The sequence below is a fragment of the Apiospora phragmitis genome (assembly GCF_038363925.1).
Source record: "Apiospora phragmitis strain CBS 135458 chromosome Unknown utg000011l:1.0-3236445.0:1.0-3240683.0, whole genome shotgun sequence".
Classification (NCBI taxonomy): Eukaryota; Fungi; Ascomycota; class Sordariomycetes; order Amphisphaeriales; family Apiosporaceae; genus Apiospora; species Apiospora phragmitis.
In genome coordinates, this window is record NW_027117411.1 from 59,729 (window position 1) to 80,479 (window position 20,751).

Genomic DNA, 20,751 nt, shown 5'->3' on the forward strand with positions numbered 1-20,751 from the left:
CACCTGAAACAAAGGAGTCTGTATTTCTTAGGCGGTACTTGACCTTACTCGGCCCCTGGCTGAGAGCTGGTATCCTCTTATCCAGCTGATTGTTGGCTTTTTGATGAACTGCTGTTGCAGGAAAAGCACCCTAGCAGGGATCACGTGCTCACTGACCCATTCCTTTTGTCTATATATAGCACGAGAACACTTCTCTCTTTTGTACGTATTCTTACCTTCCTTTAGATAGCACTTTATGTATCATCTGTTGCTCTCGATCGTGCAACAACTGCTCCTCCGAGGAACGTCGGTGATTGGTGGTAGGGTTCTGCGTAGAGTCACCCAGGTCAGCCCCTGACTTTTGTTGCAGGTGGGATATCCGCCACCAACACCAACATCACTACGACTAGCGAGTCTAATTTTTGGATGTTACAAATCATTCAGTTGTTGTCGTTGCTACTTACTTTGTATCTCAACCGAATTCGGCTGTTCAGTTGAGGAAAGCAATCCTTATAATCCCCCCCCCCCCACCTGTATCAACAGTCATCAGCAGTATTTGCATTACTATACCTTCCTCTCAGACCATGTCATATGATTCCACAGAGTGTCCCTTTGGGTTGGCTTCTGCCATACCTTGTCAAGCTTCATATTTGCAAGCTGGGATGTAAAAGATTACATGCTTGTGCGTAGTTAAAGCTATATTAGTGCTAGTGTGCGTGACGACAGACTTGCCTACATATACCTATCGAGTCCTCCGATACTATGAGGTGCCCGGGATATCCAGGGGTCAGGTGTATCAGCAACTGCCATTCATGATCATCGTGGCTTGAAGCGATACACACAATTCTGGGGCCTTCCAAGACGGAATGAACAGAGTCAGACACGAGCGGTCACTGGTACGATACTCCGGCATGTTAGTATAGGAATTCCCTTGCAAAGGGGGGTGTCAACCAGTGCTTGCAGCAAACTTAACTTCCCGAAACCTGCGTTGTATGCTAGAGTCATACACACTGTGAATAGGAGGAAAACGACCGGTAGGTGACTCAGACATATTGTACTCAGATTTGTGACTACCACAAGTAGAATGACGTAAATACCTATCCAGAATAACCTACTTACTAGTAGTTGGTCCATTCTCAGATTTGATGCCTTGAGAAATGCTTTTAAAACTGCTTTCAGTTAACGAAGAAACAGAGCAGTATATTTACAGTCCTGGTCGTCAGCTGTGTGATGGGTTCCCAATCCCAAGTTAACCTCACTCGTGTCGGGCCTCTTATACTGGTTGCCTGACATCTTGAAAACTTTTCAGAGACTACAGGCTGCCTCAGCTGTTATGGAAATTGCGGGAACCCTTCCTCTTTGACCCCCACAGTCATTACTGGCACCGAAGTGACGCACGATAACTAGCCGGGGACTGAGAGTAGGGCGATAGCACCAACCCATGGATGTTACATAGAAAAGATTAGAAGGGTGCGATTCCTACGGAATTTGTATGTGTAGATACCGCTGTTACTTAAGATAAATGCTTGTCTATTAACCCAAGCCGTATAGAATCCGCCAGGCCCAGCAGCGACGCGCTCTGGACGATGATCATGACGCTGATATCGACGTCGAAATGCCGCCGGATCCAGTTCCGGAGCTCCATGGCAACGAGCGAGTCGATACCAACGACCTCGGGCGCATGCTCGAGGCTGATGGCACTGGCATCCTTGATGAGGAAGCTGGCCAGCGCCTGCGCGGTCGCCTTCGCGATCACGAGGTTGGTCGCGCCCGCCTGCAGCAGCGTCCCCGGCTGCGTGGCCACCGCTGCCAGTAGACCCGCCGCGCTGCTCTGTTCCGGCGTCGCCTTGGCCGCCGCCGCGGCGCCCCGTCCGCGAGCCCGTGCATGTTGTGGTAGATGGCCGCCCGCGCGTCTTGCCACCACACTAGACGGCTTCTAGGGCTCGCGATGGGCACCGTGGTCACGAGCCCGAGGAGGAACTGGGAGAGGTTGGTGTACCGTGACGACGAGGCCGGAGCCTCTATTTCCACTGCCGGCTGACCGCGTACACGGGGGGACGGTGGCGCCGATCGCTTAATGGCCAGGTGCATGGCGCCCAGCAGGTCCGCCTCCTTGAGGATGCGCATGCCGGACTTGCGGAACTGCTCGAGGATGTTGCGGTTGTCCCAGACGAAGCCCAGCTCGCCCATGACGCCGACGTCAATCACAGAAGCCGCCTGGCCCTGGCCGTGTCGGAACTGCGCGAATGCGTCCAGGAAGGTGTTGGCCGCGGCGTAGTTGGCCTCCCCCCCACTGCCCGACGATGCCGCTGTAGGAGGAGAACAGCACAAAGAAGTCGAGGTCCTCGAGCAGTTCGTGGAGGTTTCAGGTCCCTTGCACCTTCGGTGCTACGGCCTCTTGCCAGGAGTCGAAGGTCATCTCCGACAGAGACACGTCCTTGAGGAATCGCAAGTTAGTCTCTTCATCACATTCATTGATAGAGTCTGCCGTGGAACATATTCACTTACGCGTAACACCATAGACAGGCTGACTACACCGGCGACTGGTTTAGTCGCACATTGAACAGCAATCTTGATATCTTCCAGACGGGCGACGTTACCAGCGACCACGCGAACCTGGCAACCTTGCGATTCCAGCTCCTCGTCGAAAGGCTTGGCGCCCGCACCACCAGCAGACCTGGACATGAAAACGAGCTCGCCGGCCCCGTTCTCCACCATCCAACTTGCGATGGCACGTCCGAGGCCGCCGAAGCTGCCCACGAGCATGTAACTCCGGTCGGATCGAAGCGAAGGGGCCGGCAGCACCTTGGTCGCCTCTAAGGCTCGATGGTCGTCGGGGAGGCGGACGACGATCTTGCCAATGTGCTGGCCGCCTTGCATGAAGCGGAAGGCATCGATGATGCGTTCTGCCTCAAACACGGCGCCAATGACGCCGGGCCTGATTGCCCCGGAGCGAATCCATCTTATGCACTGCTTCAGAAGTCTAGTTGATGGTCAGCGAGGAGACACAGGGAGACTGCCATCCTGGGCACTCCTGAAACAGCCCCGATCGAGGGGGGATGAAGGGATTGTACTCACGTAGCCGCCTTTTTAGGGGCGAACACGAGACACCTGCCAAAGGTCCAGCCCCACAAAGGTTCGGTTACCCTTAAAGGCCTCCATGGAAAGCTTGGCCCGGCGACGGAAGTCTCTCTTGCCGATCTCCACCATGACGCCAAACTCGGCGACGCACTCCCACGACGCATGCAGGAGGTCGCCCGAGAGCGAGTTCAACACCACGTCGACCCCCTTATTGTTCGTAGCAACCATTATGCCCGACTTAAAAGAGAAGTCCCTCGAGTTGAATATGTGGCGACGAGGAATGTCGTAATAAGTGACGAGGTATTGAGCCTTCTCCTCATTACCAACTGTGCAAAAGATCTGTTTCGAACCCCGTTAGCGTAATGCCCCCTCTACAGGCATTAGAAGATCAGGCGAAGAAGATTCTCTCTCTCGCGTACCTCGGCACCGATCATCTGGGAAACCTGGATGGCGGTTAGTCCGACACCACCACAGGCTGAATAAATAAGGATGGTCTGCATTCGTGATTAGTGGCGCCTTTATCTCGTGAGGGAGTTTCATCTTACCTGTCCCCGTTGGAGGTTCGCTTTCTCGATCAGAGCCATGGCCGCCGTCACGTAGATGCACGGCAGTGGCGCTCCCTACTCATAAGTCATCGAGTTAGGCATCTTAACGCACACGTCGGCCGAGACGGTGGCGTGCGTGCGGAAGCAGCCGCTGCCCATAAACGCGACGCGGTCGCCCACGCTGACGTCCTCGACTCCGCGGCCGAGAGCGGCGACGACGCCGCTGGCTTCGAGGCCCAGCTCGCATGTGCTGTTATCGAGCACGCCGAGGGCGATTAGGACGTCCTATTGCGGTTTGACGTTAGCAGTTAAACTTGGCCTGAAGGGTATAGCATGTGCTGCCGGTAGACGTACTCGGAAGTTAAGTCCCACGGCTTGGGTCTGAATCACGACTTGGCCGTCCTGAGGCGCCTGTGTCGGACACTAGGTCCACTCCATCGTCTAAAGCATACCGGGCGTCTTGATAGAAATGGTCTTGGCCATGGCCATGGCCTCCGCCTCCGCTTCCTTCTCATCCGAGGACGAGAACGCGTTCAGCATGGTCTTCTAATGAAATCGAGGTACCAAAACCTGATCCTTAACTACTGCATACTCCCAGTCGGGGTCCATACCCTCGGGGTCTGATGCGGGCTTATAGACACGTAAGAGAATATCCGCCAGTGCCTTAGCCGCATTAGACGTGGATGTAGCCCTGTCTAGCTCGACGGTGTAGATCTTGGCCGAGAGCTCGTTACGGGTCGTTCTGGCGAGCCCGAGTGTCATGGCGGCCCGCGGGTCATCGCATCCGATCTGGGCGGAAGGGATAGCCCAGATCAACTTAGCTCTAAGCTCAGTCAAAAAGGTCTTCATAGAAGTGAAGGTCGCTTACGAGAAACCGTATACCAACGGTTCCTCTAGGTCCAGCAAAGATATAATATCCTGGTCCGGAAGATTAGGTGGACCTTCCTCACCGTTAAAGATGTGGATTTCCGCATTAATACCTAGACACACTAGTACTGCCTACACCTCCTGGACGTAGAGGTCCTCAGCGCGGTAGCACAAGATAACAACCTAAAACGGGGGCTTCAAAACCACGGTAACAGTCGGCAAGGCCATGATACCCACGCTCATATGGTACGGCGCGGATCCATCGAGTGTCGAGGCCTCCGGCTCATTGAACCCGGCCTTAACCAACTCCTGAGAACACTGATCAGGCGAGATGTAGGGCTCTACAACACGGCCATCCTCGGTGCCCAGCCACCAGCCGGGAAAGAAGCCCATCACGTAATAGTTAATGAACTTAACGTCCGGGCAGAGCTCCTACAGGAATAAGCGGCCGCCGGGGCGCAACAGGCCTCGCAAATAGCGGAGGCAGGCGTTCAGGCTCGGAGTGGCGTAAACCACGTTAAACGCCACGATCAGGTTATAGCATCCCAAGGCGAAGCCCTGCTAGACGGGGTCCTAAGTGATATCCAAGACGGCGTAATCGATACGTTCAAAGCCGGCGAAGCGCTCCTTAGCCGCCGTCATAAACCCAGCCGAGACGTCCGTGTAGGTGTAGCTTCTATACATAGTCTCGCCTTCGTTACACGCGGACTCGAAGGCTTGGAGCACCTTGGCCGTCGTGCCGCCGGTCCCCGCCCCGACTTCCAGGATTCGCAGTTACGGGTTCGTGTGTGCGAGGACCTAGATCGCTTCGCCGTAGTTTAGCTCGTCGCCGGCCGTGTAGATCTGCGTCAATACGTCGTCTTTCATCAAGATATGCAATAGGTGGATGGTCCGCTTAAAGATCTTAACAGCGGCGTCGAAGAGCCGTCGGATGGCGGTGCCAAACACGGCATATCGCGATGCCGGCATCTCGGACCGCAACTGGTCGATCCGCTGCCGCCTCTGATCGCCAGAGAGCTCCGACAGTCCCTGGCTACTTAGGACCAAACGGTTATGCCCGAGCCTGTAGTCCTCTATATAATTCTACATCCATTCGTAAAACTTCACGAGGTGTGGGGAGGTATCGCTGGTTACTCGAATACGTTCCTAATGGTCCAGCACGCAAAGGAGAGTGAGCTCCTCCAGCATGTGCCACTCCTTTGCCGACTTCTCCCGTGGGCGCATATACTTATCCAACAGCACCAGGTCCCCGTGGGGTCGCCATTCGATGCTACTTATCAATAACACCTTCTCGTCATGCGAGATGTTCGTGAGCGCCGTGGCCTTGAAGCCTTTCACCTGGAGCACGATACGATTTTCATCATCCCAGACTCCAGATCGCCCACAAGGGACCCTCGCTCGAGGGTAGAGATTTCGGCCGCGGTCCTTAGGCCCTGCGTCGTCGGCCTCACGACAATGCTTTCATAAAAGGTAGGCACTGCGATACTTCGAAAATCACGCCCGAGACCGCGGTAGGCGGACACGGTAAAGAGCTAAAAAGAGCGGTCAATAGCTCCGGGATACACGGCGTACCTGCCTTTCGGGGTGTCCTTGACTGGGATGGTAGCCACGGAAAGATTAGCGCGTGTAGCTGCCGAAATATCGTCAAGGCCTTCAAAGGCTCCGCTATACTAAAACCCAACCCGGTTAAAGATCTTGTACCACTCTCTCCCATCCACCTTTCTAGGTATGGTTTCAGGGGCTATACCGGTCTTAGCGAATTAAAGGCTGGTGAAAGACCTATCCAAACAAGCTTGGGCTTGGCCGAAGCAATACGTAGCCCATTTCGTCCCGTCGTACGAAGCGATGCAAAAGGAATACCACAGGGACTCGTCGACTTCCATCGTCATCGGGGTTAACCTCGTAACCATCTCTACTTAGGTATCATAATCCAGTAATAGGCCCGAAGGGATACTCACATACTTCAACGTATAAGTCTGGTCTCCGGTCAATTACCGCAACGCCTCCCCCACCATGGCGATATATCCAGCCGCGGGGAAGATAGTCTGCCCGTTAACCTTATGGCCCGAGAGCCAAAGGACGTGCCCCAGCGAGAGCTTGTTTCTCCAGCAGCCCTCGTTAGAGACCACGACTACCCGCGACCCGAGCAGCTCGTAGGGCGGATCCTGGCGGAACCTCCATTCTCGCGCCACACGGGGCTCCGCCCAATGCGACGCCTCTTGCTTCCAGTAGTAACGGGGTAAATACCTGGCTATTTCCCCTCCCGTAGGACACACTTCTAACAGGTTTAGCCTAATCTTCTATTAGAACAATCTGCCCGCGGTGTGGAGCAAGCCTTCCATGCATCCCTTCTACCTGTCCAAAGTGCCCACGACATAAACGTCATCGCGCTCGAAAGAACGAAGAATCTGGCCCAGCGGCCCCTTAAGAGCCGAATAAGGACCTATTTCAATCAGAACCGCTCTTTCTTCTCTTATGGCCAGCGCCGAACGTATGGCCGTGTCGAAAAGTACCGGGCTCTCCATATTCTAGCGCCAGTGAGCAAGGCCAAGGCACCCATCACCCGACAGGCGCTTACCCGTGACGGATGAATAAAACTGCACTTTAGGAGAAATACTGTTCATGAAAGGCTTTATGTGCTCTTCGTACGACGCGCCGTAGTGGATCATATGATCTAGTCGGGATGTCAGCTCAGAACGTCTTAACGCACGGTGTATGGCGGGTTAGCTTACGAGAATGAAATGCCTTCTCTACACGCAGAAGACGCGCCAGGGCACCAATGTGATATTCCTTAACCTTACGCACCACGGACTCCACCTTCTCCGCGTCTCTAGAGATGGTCACGCTGCTCTAGCTATTTTCGTAAGCGATAACGACGCCCGGCTCCGTCAGCGGCTGCATATCGTGCCGCCCCAAGCCGATAGCCGCCATGGTACCCCGCTTACTCTCCGCCTCGCCCTCGTTGTCGCTGCTCGTCGTCCCCGGAAGGTAGCCGCGGCCATGGCGGCTTGAGCTATTACGCTTCCGCTCGCGTACGCCGCAGCCATCTCCCCCGACGAGTGTCCCACGACAAAGTCAGGCTTCACGCCCGGGAATGAAGCACGTCGACCAGGCCGATCTGTACGGCGATCGTAAGGGGGTGGCTCATTTCCGCCTTATGCACGCGGCTCTCGTCGCGCCCTTTCCGGAGCTCATCTAGGAGATCGTGTCAATCAGTCAGCTGATACATGAACACGGCGAAAAGAGGGTCTCAAGGGGTAGACCAAAACAGTGTCGTTTCAATTACCTTCGATACTCCACGGCACAGGCGTTGGGAGCCCCTTTAAAAACCTTTCCAACCTCCTGATCGACTGTCTAAACACGGCGTTTTTATCAATCAGCTCGGCGCCCATTTTGGGCCATTACGCCCCCTAACCCGTAAAAACCCAACCGACCGTTAGCGATGCCCTCCCGGTCTCGGACGGAAAAACTTCGAGAGAACTCCCACCCTTGGAAACGCCATATACTCTATGCTGCTTATGAGCTCGTCGATTAGCCAAAGTAAAGGCTATGTCCCGTAACGGGGTGGAAGTAGTCTTCAAATAGTCACGGTAGGCCGCGATACTAGCCTGCAAGGACTGCTCGCTATGAGCTAAGAATAGTAGGAGGTGGTCCTATATATCCATATACGCGTTGTCAACGCCGTTTGCTGGTAGCACCCCATTGCCATTTGGCTGATGGGTTGTCTTCCTAGCTGGCCTATCTAGGGTGTGCGACTGCCCGTTGGTATATGGGTTGTCGTAACCATGCGCGGCCCCATTTTCTTTAGTAGCAACATGCCCGTTGAGCCCATTTCTGTTTGTCTTCTTGCTTCTAGTTCCATTTGTATGAGAACCGGCGATCCCGTTGCCGAAACAGGCATCATTAAGTAGGTTATTGTCCGCATTTCCATTACCGTTGGTAACTATGCCGTCGAGATTAGGCTTAAAGCGGTTATCAAACAATTCGTACTGTTTCAAAGACTCGACGATAACCTTAAGGGATTTTTGGGTTAGCAAAGGGACTCGATAACGAGTTTCCCCAGACTTACGTAAGCATTAACACCGCCAATACCAAACGAGTTAACACGAACTCGCTCGGCCCTGTTTTGGGGCCATTACTCGACGTCAACGGGAACGCGGATGTTGCACTCGTCAAAAGGGACTGGTTAGGTGCCATTAGTATCCGATTACTGTCTCGATCAACGAGTGGACAGTACATCTTACTTCTTGGATTTAGCGTATCAAAGTAGTTATTAGGGGGGTATTTAACGATGCTCAATGGCCAGGATGGCTTTGATAAGACTTGTAAGGCCAGCGGCGCCTTCAGAATGGCCAATATTAGGTTTGGCCTGGAACCCGCGTTAGCCTTCCTAAAGAAAGGATCAGTAACTTCTTACCGATGTAATGATCATGCCGCCATCTTCAAAGGTTTTTACCACCGCGGCGGTCTCGAGGGGATCCCCAACCGCGGTTCCTGTCCCGTGGCATTCGACGAACGCTGTTTCGTGCAGTCGATGTTCCAGATGCGCTCGGCGGTAAGCTCTCCGCATGAGCGCTTCTTGGGCAGTGGTGCTCGGCATCAGCATTCCCGGTGTCTTGCCGTCACAGTTGACACTGGTCCCACGGATGATGGCGCGAATCGCGTCGCCGTCTTGGAGCGCTTGGCTCAATCGCTTGACGTAGATGGCATTGATAGCCTCACTGCTCAGGGGGTCAGAAGTGAAGATAGTCGGAGAGCGATCACAAGCAGTAGCGTGGACGTCGTGATGCAGATCGTATTACATACCCTCGCCGATACCCATCAGCTTTGGCGTCAAACGTTTTGCAGGTGCCAGTTTTCGACAAGACGCCTTGATCTTCAAGCGCCAGGGACATGCCGGGGGAGAAGATCAGGGCCGTTCCACAAACCAGGGCTCCGGAGCAGTCACCCTTCCGTATCGCTTGGCAGGCCATGTCCAATCCCACAAGAGACGAAGAGCAACCGGTCCTTACAGTCATGCTATGTACGCCGATGTTAGCAGCTGGCCCCAAGGCCGCATTATGATTGGGCGGCTACATACCTCGGACCGTGCAGGTCCAATTCGTACGATAGACGGTTTCCCAGGACGAAGTCGTCATAGCCAGTAATACGATAGCCCCCACTGTGCTGTGTTTCCTTGCCATTGAGATCTTGCCAGTCATCACCGAAGACACCGACATAACGACCAATGTCCGAGCCCTTCCAGTTAGTTTTGCTGGCGTCCTCTAGACACTCGTAGGCGACCTCGAGGAGCTGACGTTGTTGCGGGTCGAGCTTCTCGAGCTCCTTTTTTGAGAGCGAGAAGAACGAGGTGTCGAACTGGCGAGGGTCAAAATCGCGGAGGAAGTAGCCGTGCCTCGTCCGGAGCGTCCCCGGCCGCTTCCCGCTCTCGTCATGGAAGCCGGCGATGTTGTAACGATTCGGGGGCACCTCGCAGAGACCGCTGCGTTTTTCGACCAGCATGTCCCAGAACTCGCCGCTGCTGCCGACGCCCCCAGGCAGTCACATCGACATGCCCACGACTGCGATCGGTTCCGCGGTCGCATGGTGACGGTAGTCTCTACAGAGTTCAGTGGCATCTTTGCGTATATCTAACCTGTGAATCACGATGAATCTTGGAGATGCACTGTCCAGACTTGGTGGCAGTGCTGTGCTATGATTCGATGCAAACGAGGCGGCATGCGTTATAATCTGGATTGCCACGTGAACTCTTGATGGTTACCTTAAGAGGTCCCTGCAGCCATAATGAACTCTTAATCAAGCCTTGGGATCAGATTAGTGTCTCTGGGCACAGACATGGCAGTGCGTAGACAAGGGCCACAGAATCTATTGGCTATCGAGCTGTATAACTACCGTGCTGCAAGAATAGAGGAGGTCTGACGGAGCACGCTTATCCCTGGATGAAGCTGCTGGGGGGTACAGTAGGAAAGGGTGGTGTTCCATTAGTCAGAGCGCTTCGTTGCACCAGCTTGAAAGTAATAAAATCTCTTATTGCGTGTTCCCCTGAGAGCACACTCAGCTTTTAGCCTTGTTGCCAGGGCCGTTATTGCATCAAGCAGAATCAAGTCTGGTCATCACTAATCTGATCTTGGAAGTTTCGATATCTAGGTGGAGAAAAGCCAATTCAGGCAAGACACTCAAGAGACAGTGTCTCCCTGTAACAGCTGAGAGATATAGCACCAGAATTCGAGCTGCGTACAAGAAGTTTCGTTATACATCACCCATGTCGTGATACAGGAATATGGGTGCAGTGTACCGCGAAAAAACAATTTAGAGTGTCTATGATTGCATACAGAATGCTGATAAGCGAAGTATGCATCGCCTAGAGTGCATTTATTTCATTTCACAATCTAGATGGGAATAACTATCTTATGTATATATCATTAATCCGCCCATGTTCCCACTTCATACCATGAAGCATTACCGGCTGGTCACCATTTATGCGCTCGAACGCATAAGACAGGTCCCTCCTTCTGTGGGGCTGAGATCTTGGTTCTCCCAGTCCGAAGGGCTACTGGCCCGGCGCAAGTCAAACTCCCACAGAAGACGGGCGAAGACCAAGGTGATCTGGGCAATAGCCATTGGCTTCTCGACACAGCTGCGGGGTCCAATGGAGAAGGGCATGTACGGCGACTGCTGCTGGTCCGAAGCAACGCGCTCCACGGGGCGGTACCAGCGGCTGGCGTCGAACTCGAACGGCCGATCGTAGTAATTGGTCGAGTGCTGAATGCTGTAGAAACCCACCGCCACCTCGCTCCCTTCCGGGACGAAGTCGCCAGCGATTGTCATCCCGCCGGCCTCCACCTCGCGCCAAAGCGCGCTGCCGCCCGGCGGCGACAGGCGCAGGGACTCGTCGATGCAGGCGCGGAGACAGATACAGCTGTTGAGCTTGGGTCCCAATCGGATATCTTCCGCCGATGGGAACGTGCTGCGAACTTCCTCGGCTGCTTTGCGGTACCAATGCGACGAGCCCGTAATGTAGTGCGACACGGCGGCCATGCTTGTTGAAGATGTATCAGCCCCTGTATGGTCCAAACTGAGTTAGCGACCGCCGATAGTTGGTCAATATTTTCCTTCAGGATGATCCAACAGGTAGAAAAGGTTAAGCAAAAGAAGAAACATGCCTGCTACGATGAATGTGGCTGTCTCCGTGCTCAACCCCTTGCCGGTTACTGGGTCGATGCAATCTTGCAGATGCGAGAACAAGTCCCGGGACTGGCCTTTCGGAGCGCCAAGGCGCTTGGCCATGACCATGCGAATGAACTTCACGAACTGACGCCGACCACGCAAGGCCTGAGAAAAGAGCCGACGATCAAGGAAGCCGATGGCGAGCTCGGATGCTTGCAGCAACACACCCAGACGTACATTGGACTCTTCGATCGCCTTCATTGCGTACCGGTACTCCACGCTGCTCATGGTGTCAAAGTCCATGTCAAAAAGGACTTCTGTCATGATTTCGAAGGCTAGGTTATTGACTGTAATGCGGGCGGAATCGGTCAGCACCAACTGCGTCAAAGCAGAATCTCATCCATATGGGTAGTTTTAGAGCGGCGAGACTTGCATTCGTCAGACATGTCTATTGGTCCAGTCCAGGCATGAGAATGTTCCATTGTTTTATCTTGAAATGCTTCCCTGGGTTTGGTGCGGAGCATTTCGCAGAACGTGTCGATCCTGGCCAGTATTTTGGGTTCGAAAAGAGGCAGGCTGTTCTCGGAAAAGGCCTGGCTCACGACGCGCCGCCTGCGGGAATGCTGTGCTTTATCCCGCAACGTCAACGTGTTGGCCGCTTGTCGTGAGAGCACTTCGTAGTTCTTGAACTTGGCGACTTTGGCTTGATGCCCGTATATGTCTGTAGCGGTCATACCATGATGAGCTGCAACTCTTATTCCCCACGAACATGGCTGTAAACGTACCGCGAATCGCCTCCGCTGTATCCCGAGAAGCCGAACACATAGCCCTCGCGCGACCAGTGTCTGAATGCGGCGGCCATGTGGTTCAGTCGATGGAGTCGCTCGGCAGCGAAGCTCACGTGACGGGGAGGCCCTTGGAGAATTGGGCTACCATAGGAAATGACCTCCAACGGCGTCAGCTTACGGTCCTGGTTCAAGCTGGCGTCGGAATCTTCTGACTTCGTACCGTGTATGAGTTGCGCCGGGTCCGCCGGCGTGACTGCAGTGGATATCGTCTGAACGGCGCTCATAATGCTGATGTTTCTGTGCTTGTTATTCTTAAAGATAGCAGAAATCGAAAAAGAGCTCTTTGGATGAGCTTCTCAATGACACAGCGTGGCTGATGAGGCGATGAGGCAGGTAAATACAAAGCGGGGGAAGCAGTCGGCTTACACGTTTGGAAGAACCTCCACTCGGGAAAACGAAATCCCCTTCTTCATTGGTTCAAACTGCCCTGCGGCCTAAGTAGGCAGGAGCAGAAACTGCTTTGGGGCAAGTCACCGTGATCTTGCAGATGTTCCCTCCAGAAGTTCTGAAAACATCTGATCTTGACACTCACTGCTACTCGCAGCCCTTTGATTCGCGATCGACTTCGGACTCAGCCTCCATGTTGATCAACCCGCGCCCATAAAAATTGCTATTATCTATTACCCCGTGAGAAAAGCTCTACATTATCTACTTCCCCTCAGTTCAGGATGCCTTCGTCTAGCCTCCGGGATTACCAATGTCTAACCTTAGATTGCTATGGGACTCTCATTGATTGGGAGAATGGCTTCATCGAAGCCTTTCAGCCTTTGACCAGCCGACTGGACACCTTTCATCCGCTGCGGAAGGACCCTGGGACTCTACTCAAGCGCTACAGCGCCCATGAAGTGGCGATACAGGCACAGTTCCCGACACTAAAGTACTCAGCCATCCTTGCAAAAGTCTACGAGCGCATTGCGGCCGAGTGTGGTCTGGGCGAGATAGCCACCTCTACCGGCGAATCAGCCGCCTTTGGTGCCATCATCGGCGCCTGGCGAAGCTTTCCAGATACGGTCGAAGCGCTGTGGCGGCTGAAGCGGCACTTTAAGCTCGTGATCCTGTCCAACGTCGACCGGGCCTCGTTCGCGGCCACCCTCGCGGGTCCGCTGTCGGGCGCCGCGGCTGCCTTCGATGCTGTCTACGTGGCGGAAGATATCGGCTCCTACAAGCCCGACCTGCGCAATTTCGCATACCTGATCGACCACTGCAAGAATGAACTGCATATCGCAAAGGAGCAGATCCTGCATACAGCGTACTCGCTGCCGGCGGACCTAAAGCCGGCTAAGGAGATTGGGCTTCGAGGTTGCTTGATCGAAAGATATCCCAACATCATGGGTGGAGACCTCGAGGCTATGAAAGACGTCGTAGCGGTGGATTGCAGGTTTGGCACGTTGAGCGAGATGGCAGATGAAGCGGATCGAGTATTCGCATCGTAGATGAGCACTAGTAGCTATGGTACGCGAGGGAAGAGATTACACAGAAGATAGTCCATACGAGTAAGATTCATGTAGTTGCTTGGTTATACGCCCATTTCGTCATCATCTTCATCTTCTGTGTCGTAGGTGAAGAGCTGCGCCGACGCGCGCAAGCTTTCCAACTCGAGGCTTTTCTTCATGGTCTCGTAGTACTCCCTTGCCGTCTGCCTCACTAGATCTCTTCTGACCTTACCAGCCGGTGTCCGCGGCAGCTCGGATACGAAGGCGATCCCGCCGTTAAATAAAAGTATTTTTAAAAGTACAAACCGATTTAATTCGTAATATAAGCGTATAAACTTTTAATTAAACTTATTTTTATCGCGTACTTATTTAATCTTACAACGTAACTTTTTAACCTACGCTTTTATTTATTTTATTACTTATAACTCGACTAGACTATAGTAATAAAACCGTATCGCCGCACTTATTTTATTATATAACGACTGTTCGTAATACGAAAATTAGCTTTTAAACTTAAAATAATAATTATCGAGTAGCGAGCTATTAGAATTTACTTACGAGATATTTTTAAACCTTTAAACTCTTAGTTATATAAATATAAATAAAGCCGCGGTTAAAAAGTAATCTCTTTAAATTTTAAATAACTTAGTAATTAATAAATATTTATTTAAAAAGCGCCTATACTTATTAATTCTCGGTATATACGCTAAATCGAAACTTTAGCTTATAATAAAATTATTTAACTTAATAATACTTATAAAAGGCTATTATTTTATAAGCTTTAAAAAAGCTTAATATTTTAATATTTACTTAATTAAATAAAGTATATATTAAATAAGCTTTCGTACGTACGTATAAGTAGGGGTTTAAGTAGTGTTATATTATTATATTCTATTATTTATACTTATTTATAATATTAGCTATAAGGGGCATCGTATGCCCCTCTTAATAAAATAGAAAAGGGGTTCGTACGCGCAGGTACGTAACACTTTTTTAAAGTAATATAAATAGTTTTAATTTTAATTATTCTAATACTAGCAGTTTTTTATTTTAGTAATAGAATTAGTCTATTACCCCTTTTAAATACGGGCCTTCCCTTCTCGAGGGTTTCGTACGAATTAGTTGCGCTAATCCGGTATTCGGTGCCTACTTAAGTCGTATAGGTGATATTATACCCTTTTAACGTTAATTTTATTAAGTAATAAATTCTTTTAATTAATTATTTTAATCGTTTAATAATAATAACGATAATAAAGGAAATTATTATATATTAATATATATTATTTCTAGTTATAAATTAAGAAGAACGGTTTAAAAGTAGTAATAGTAATAGGGGTGCCGTCGTATATCGCGATACGTTATACCTTATCGGGGACGTGCGAGTCCAGCTTTTTAATATACGCATTTATACGTACGGTAAGGCTGTTTATCGAAACTATTTATTCGAGGGCCTTGTTTAAGGATACCTTAGTAAGGGCTTTTATCGGGTTATATTTATTATCGATGTAATAGATCTATAAGATCTCTCTTTTCTCTTACGACTCTTCGGAGGGATATAATATTAATTATAAGCCTCTTTTCGTTTATTATACTTAATTTAATTAAATAGTAATAAAAAGATTTTAAATTTATATAAAAGGTTATTAATATATTTTAAAATCTTAGGGTTTATATAATTTTTTTAAGCGTAGTATTTAATACGATACCGTTATTTATATTAAAAATTATATTATATAGTTCGTTAATTAATACGCTTCGTATAACTCTTTTATATTTCGTTAAGCTTTAATAAATAATATTACTTTAAACTCTAAACTAGTTTTTTGTATAACGTATCCCATAAGCGAATATCCTATATAAACGAATATCTCATTCTTTTATACCCTTTCTAATAAACTATAAATTAATTTTATTATAACGTATTTAATATATTAAAATTAATCGGAATCTTTATTTTTAAATACTTCTATATTATTTTAATAAGTACGCATATTATACCCGGGCTCTCCGTAAATTTTATAGCGTTATAAACGTATCCTAAACATCTTTATATAATTACTCTTTCGACGCGATTTATTTTATAATTATTTATTAATATCCTTTTAAGACTATAGGTTTTTTTTAGCTTATATACGAAGTAATCCTTTATTTTATAGCCGTTTTTTTTTTCGTACGGCGGCGCCGGCTAGGTATTTTGTTTACTTTTCGAAATATCGCGTTTTTACTTTTTAAAAGAGTAACTCGGTATATAATATACGTTATAACTTTTACGATTTAGTTAAAACTAATTAAAATAAACGTCGGAAAACTATTTTAATATTGTATAATACGGTTTCGAATATATTCGGTTTAGGATTAAGCTTTAATCAGGTTATTTAAAGTTTTTAATTCTTAAGAAATAAATAGGCCAGAAAACGTCCCCGGAAGTGTTAAAGTACGTAATTTTATATTTAACTATGAAATAATATATTCCGGATTATACGAAACGAGTGCTATTTTTTAAAACGCTTTTAAAAACGTTAATAAGAAATTTTCTTTTAAAATATAAATAATATACGCCTATATAATATATTTAATTTCTTTTTTATACGCTTTTTTAATATATAAAAATAGCCGATATTAAAAGGTTAAAATTTATATAATAAATAAGAAAATATATAAAATATAATAATCGAGTTCTTTTTATAATAAAGCTCGAAAGTTATTAAGTAATAACTTTCGTAGCCGTTTAAAATTAAAAAGCGATAATAACTTTTTATATAAAACTTAATATATTAATTAAAGTATCGAATTTAATTCTCGCCTTTTTTATTCGTAATTTAATTATTTTTAATAATTATAATTACTTAATTTTTTAATAATAAGCTATTTTCGTATTAAGAAAAGAGGTGTGTTTTTTTAATAAAAATAATATATAAAGGGATAGCGTAACCGTATAATCCGATATTTTAAATAATTATAATTTATTCCCGGTTCTTTTATTATATTACCTTAAGTTTTCTACGTTAATTAGAGGTGGTTATAACTATTTTAAACGAGATTTAATTTATAAAAAAACCGGTCTCGTCGAAATTATAAATATCCTTTTTTTAGATCTTATATTTATAAATTATATTCCGTATAAAGGTAAATTACGCGTAATACGCGTTGGGATCTTTATAAAGGACTTCTTAATAATCGATTCTTCGGTTAAAACGCGTCCGGAAGTTTAGTTGTCGTTATACGAAATTAAAGGCCTAATTAATACCGACGCGTCCCGCGTCGCGTAAATTAAATAATCGATTCGCTATATCTTTTATATTACTTAGCCGGGGAGGAAACGATCGCGTATTTAAATTAATAATATATTAAATAATCGTATCTTTTTCAGAATTTAGAAACTTTTAAAAATTCGTAAATATTTCGCGTCGTATAGGTTAACTATTTCGTTTACGCTGTAAAGTTTTTAATAAGACGTAATAAATTAATATAGCTTTTTATACGTTTAAAATTAAGTCTTTTTAAAACGCTTAAAGCGTTAGAATTATATCACTCTCTTTCTAAAGTTATAACATTTTCGGACGTAAAAGAATATAAAAAAAGGTTAAAGCTATAAAGAAATTTATAAAAGTGGGATATTCGCTTATGTGGGACATTCGCTTATGGGATACGTTAATTTATTTTTTAACTTAATAAGATTAAGTTATTAAATTAAAAAGCTAAGTTTTTATTATTTATAAACGAGCCGTTAATAAAAATATTTATCTTCGTATAATAAAGGTTAAGCGGAATATATTTTAAACCGCGTGTCGGGTTTTAAATATTAGAACAACAGGAACTAAGGTTTTCTATACTATATTAAAAAGGGTGCCACGTACTTACGCGCACGAACCCCTTTTCTATTTTATAAAGAGGGGCATATAATGCCCCTTATAGCTCGCATTAAAAATAGATATAAATAAAAAGAATATAATAATATAACCTCGATTAAACCTAGAACCCCCGTACGTACGAACAGCTTATTTAATACTAATTAGTGGTTACTCGTGGCGATTATAGATTAATAAGAGTAAAGAGACCGTTTTACGTCCTTACCGACGTAAGGGCGACCGTGCTAAAGAGCCCCGAGAATTTCCGCCCATTAGAGATTTAGAGGAAGAGCTGAACTAAATTAACCTTTTCCCGAGTATATGTTATAAGGAGGAAACTAGGTTTTAAATTATACGCGAAACTAGCTAAGCTATATAATTATATATTTAAATAACCTTATCGTACGATCTATAAAACGATAACCCCTATTAAAATAGAATTAATTACGATCGGCGAATCGGGGCCGAGCCCGGACATATCGAACTTAAATAAACCGACGACTTTAAACCTCGAACTATTTACATACGAAGAGGTATTTTAAAATATCGAGATTTTATTAATAGTTTAAAATAAAAACGTAAACCTCGTTTTTTAAGAATTCGAACCCTTAAACGTACTCTTCGAAAAGATAATACTTAACTATTTACGACGTACCTCGTATAATATTTCTTAAAATATTATATATTAAAAATAAAAAAAACTTTCCTTTAAAAAGTATTTAATATAAAATTCGAAGAATAAACCGAATACTATTTTAGTTAAGTTAATTATACGTTTTAAAAAGAGTTTTATTATTATTTCGAGGGAAATAAAGCTAATATACCGGTAAACGAATCCTTTAAAAATAAGCTCGTAAGTTTAATATTATCGGCCGCTTTTACTTATTAATGAGACCGAATAATAAAACCGACTTCGAAAACCCGAAAATAGGATGTTTTATACTCTTCTTAAGAATAAATAATCGAATAACCGCCGCCTAAACTAGAAATACCCGGTTTTTATATAAAGCAATAGTTCGCGACACCACGGGATACTCTAGGCCCGACGTCTAACCTTAGATTCCTAAATATTTAAACATTATAAAATATCGTCCCTTTTTCTTTTTTAACTCCGGTACCGCCGGACTAAACCGTACGATTATCTAGTTTAATATACGTTATAAATTATAATATCCTTTTAAATCGAGCTATTTATAACGATAAAATCCAGTAAAATAAAATCGTTACCTTTTTAAAGGTATAGAAAAAGGAAAAGAATTATACCGGTAAGCTATACGATATCTTTAGCGATAAAGTACGGATATTTATTAAAACATGCCGACGGTTAAATATATTAGAGGACTAATATTATGCGATCTTCCCGGATATTCTTTTCAGCCGTGCGGAGGTATTTTATTTTAATTATATTAGATTTAAAAAAATTAAAACGATTCGTACTTTAATATAATAATAAATTACGTATAATATTTTATAAATTAAACGATAACTTTTTTTATACGAGTAAAAAGTAAAAACGCCGAGAAATAAATTATCGAGGTTTTAGAAATCTTATTAAATAAGCTCTAACTCGTATAACGAGTCCTTAGAAAAGTATTCGAAAAAAAGATCGCTTTTTATACCTTAATCGTACGAGCTTACCGAGGAGTTCCGGAGTTTATACCGGTCTTTATTAATTAAAAGCGAATATACGAAGCGTTATTTTTAAACCTTCGCGTATTATTAAATATAGTTACGGATTAAAAGCTCTCGGAATAGTATTTAACGAAGAAACTATATCGAAACCCGGTTATAAAGATATACTTAATTAATAAACGGTTTATAAATAACCGTACGAAAAGAAACTAATTAATTTATAATAGTAAATTATTATATAATAACCGATTATTAAAATAAGATAAAAAATAACGACTTATAAATACGTTCCGGCCTAGGTTATTATATAAAAACCGGTAGTTCGAATAAAGAATTTACCGAGTTTATTATAAATAAAGTTATTAGTTAATAAATTACTTAATTAAAAAGCGAACCCGTATAATAATTTAATATTTTTAAACGTATAATAATATTAAATAAGATTTCTTTATTTAAGACGAATACGAGGATCTCGTATAAAACTAAAAAAGGGAAAAGGAGGAGCTAAAAAACGACGAAGAAGAGTATAACTATTTTAATTTAAAAGATATATAATAAGGTATTATTTATTTAATAGACGCCGCGTTTTATTATTAATTTATTAACGAGGATATTTATTCTTTAAAAGTTATCGTATAAGTTAATTAATTTAATTTTAATAGTTTACATAACTAGACTTATTAAAGAGAGCTTTAAGATAACGGCGCCGCCTTGCTTTTAATAATCGAAAAGCTTTAAGTAGAGGTTTACGTATAAGAGAATTTAGACGTACGAATCGGTTAAACCCCGGGAAGCGCCGAAATGAAGTTCGAAAGCTTAAAGTTTATTTTATCGATTAAAATAATCGATATACGAAACCGATTAAAGGTAACTAGGTATTATATTTTAAATACTATAACCTTTTTTTTATTCTCGTTATACGATGCCGATAGGTTTTAAGCGTATTATAATAATATTTTTAATTTTATTATATAAAAATATAGCGAAATATTTCTTATAATTAAGAAATAAAGATACTTGTTCTTTAATACCGACCGTATAAAAACGACGTTATATTTTATCGAAAGATAGCTTTAATACCTTTATCGACGGTTTGGACACCCTCGTACGAAGAAGCTTTATACTTTTTAAAGAACGCCGATTACAACGACGTCGATTTTACTATTTTTAACGAAATTTAGAAGTTCTGTTCTTAATATTAATTATACGATCCGGCACTATAAAGATTTAAATTCTCGCTATAAAACAAATACGATTTTAATTACGAAATTATTATAAACGTTATTTACGTTAATAAATAAAACGTACTTTACGTAATTAATTTAAGTACATCTTTTTAAATAATTATATT

General features: G+C 45.2%; 6 protein-coding genes across 6 annotated transcripts; 1 reads left to right on the forward strand and 5 right to left on the reverse strand.

Moving 5' to 3' along the window:
- Positions 1-1,492: 1,492 nt before the first annotated feature.
- Positions 1,493-4,865, reverse strand: PG994_012821 (Beta-ketoacyl synthase; the record flags this gene model as incomplete). Its single annotated transcript, XM_066864230.1, has 12 exons — positions 1,493-1,904; positions 1,979-2,367; positions 2,488-2,962; positions 3,089-3,399; positions 3,480-3,554; positions 3,606-3,680; positions 3,720-3,890; positions 3,960-3,997; positions 4,058-4,151; positions 4,191-4,428; positions 4,474-4,585; positions 4,706-4,865. 12 exons carry the CDS (start codon positions 4,863-4,865, stop codon positions 1,493-1,495), a joined length of 2,550 nt encoding a protein of 849 aa, XP_066709191.1.
- A 39-nt stretch (positions 4,866-4,904) lies between these two features.
- On the reverse strand, positions 4,905-5,156 carry PG994_012822 (fatty acid synthase S-acetyltransferase; the record flags this gene model as incomplete). Its single annotated transcript, XM_066864231.1, has 2 exons — positions 4,905-5,030; positions 5,064-5,156. 2 exons carry the CDS (start codon positions 5,154-5,156, stop codon positions 4,905-4,907), a joined length of 219 nt encoding a protein of 72 aa, XP_066709192.1.
- Positions 5,157-5,618: 462 nt separating this feature from the next.
- On the reverse strand, positions 5,619-7,864 carry PG994_012823 (polyketide synthase; the record flags this gene model as incomplete). Its single annotated transcript, XM_066864232.1, has 8 exons — positions 5,619-5,905; positions 5,959-6,004; positions 6,485-6,690; positions 7,051-7,146; positions 7,205-7,322; positions 7,350-7,499; positions 7,582-7,667; positions 7,759-7,864. 8 exons carry the CDS (start codon positions 7,862-7,864, stop codon positions 5,619-5,621), a joined length of 1,095 nt encoding a protein of 364 aa, XP_066709193.1.
- An 18-nt stretch (positions 7,865-7,882) lies between these two features.
- PG994_012824 (uncharacterized protein) lies at positions 7,883-10,090 on the reverse strand (the record flags this gene model as incomplete). The annotated part of the gene is made up of 5 exons (XM_066864233.1): positions 7,883-8,096; positions 8,142-8,485; positions 8,556-8,841; positions 9,279-9,491; positions 9,942-10,090. The coding sequence occupies 5 exons, from the start codon at positions 10,088-10,090 to the stop codon at positions 7,883-7,885; spliced, it is 1,206 nt and encodes a 401-aa protein (XP_066709194.1).
- An 859-nt stretch (positions 10,091-10,949) lies between these two features.
- PG994_012825 (cytochrome P450) lies at positions 10,950-12,711 on the reverse strand (the record flags this gene model as incomplete). The annotated part of the gene is made up of 4 exons (XM_066864234.1): positions 10,950-11,533; positions 11,636-11,986; positions 12,073-12,360; positions 12,405-12,711. The coding sequence occupies 4 exons, from the start codon at positions 12,709-12,711 to the stop codon at positions 10,950-10,952; spliced, it is 1,530 nt and encodes a 509-aa protein (XP_066709195.1).
- Positions 12,712-13,155: 444 nt separating this feature from the next.
- PG994_012826 (uncharacterized protein) lies at positions 13,156-13,920 on the forward strand (the record flags this gene model as incomplete). Its single annotated transcript, XM_066864235.1, has 1 exon — positions 13,156-13,920. One exon carries the CDS (start codon positions 13,156-13,158, stop codon positions 13,918-13,920), a length of 765 nt encoding a protein of 254 aa, XP_066709196.1.
- Positions 13,921-20,751: the final 6,831 nt, after the last annotated feature.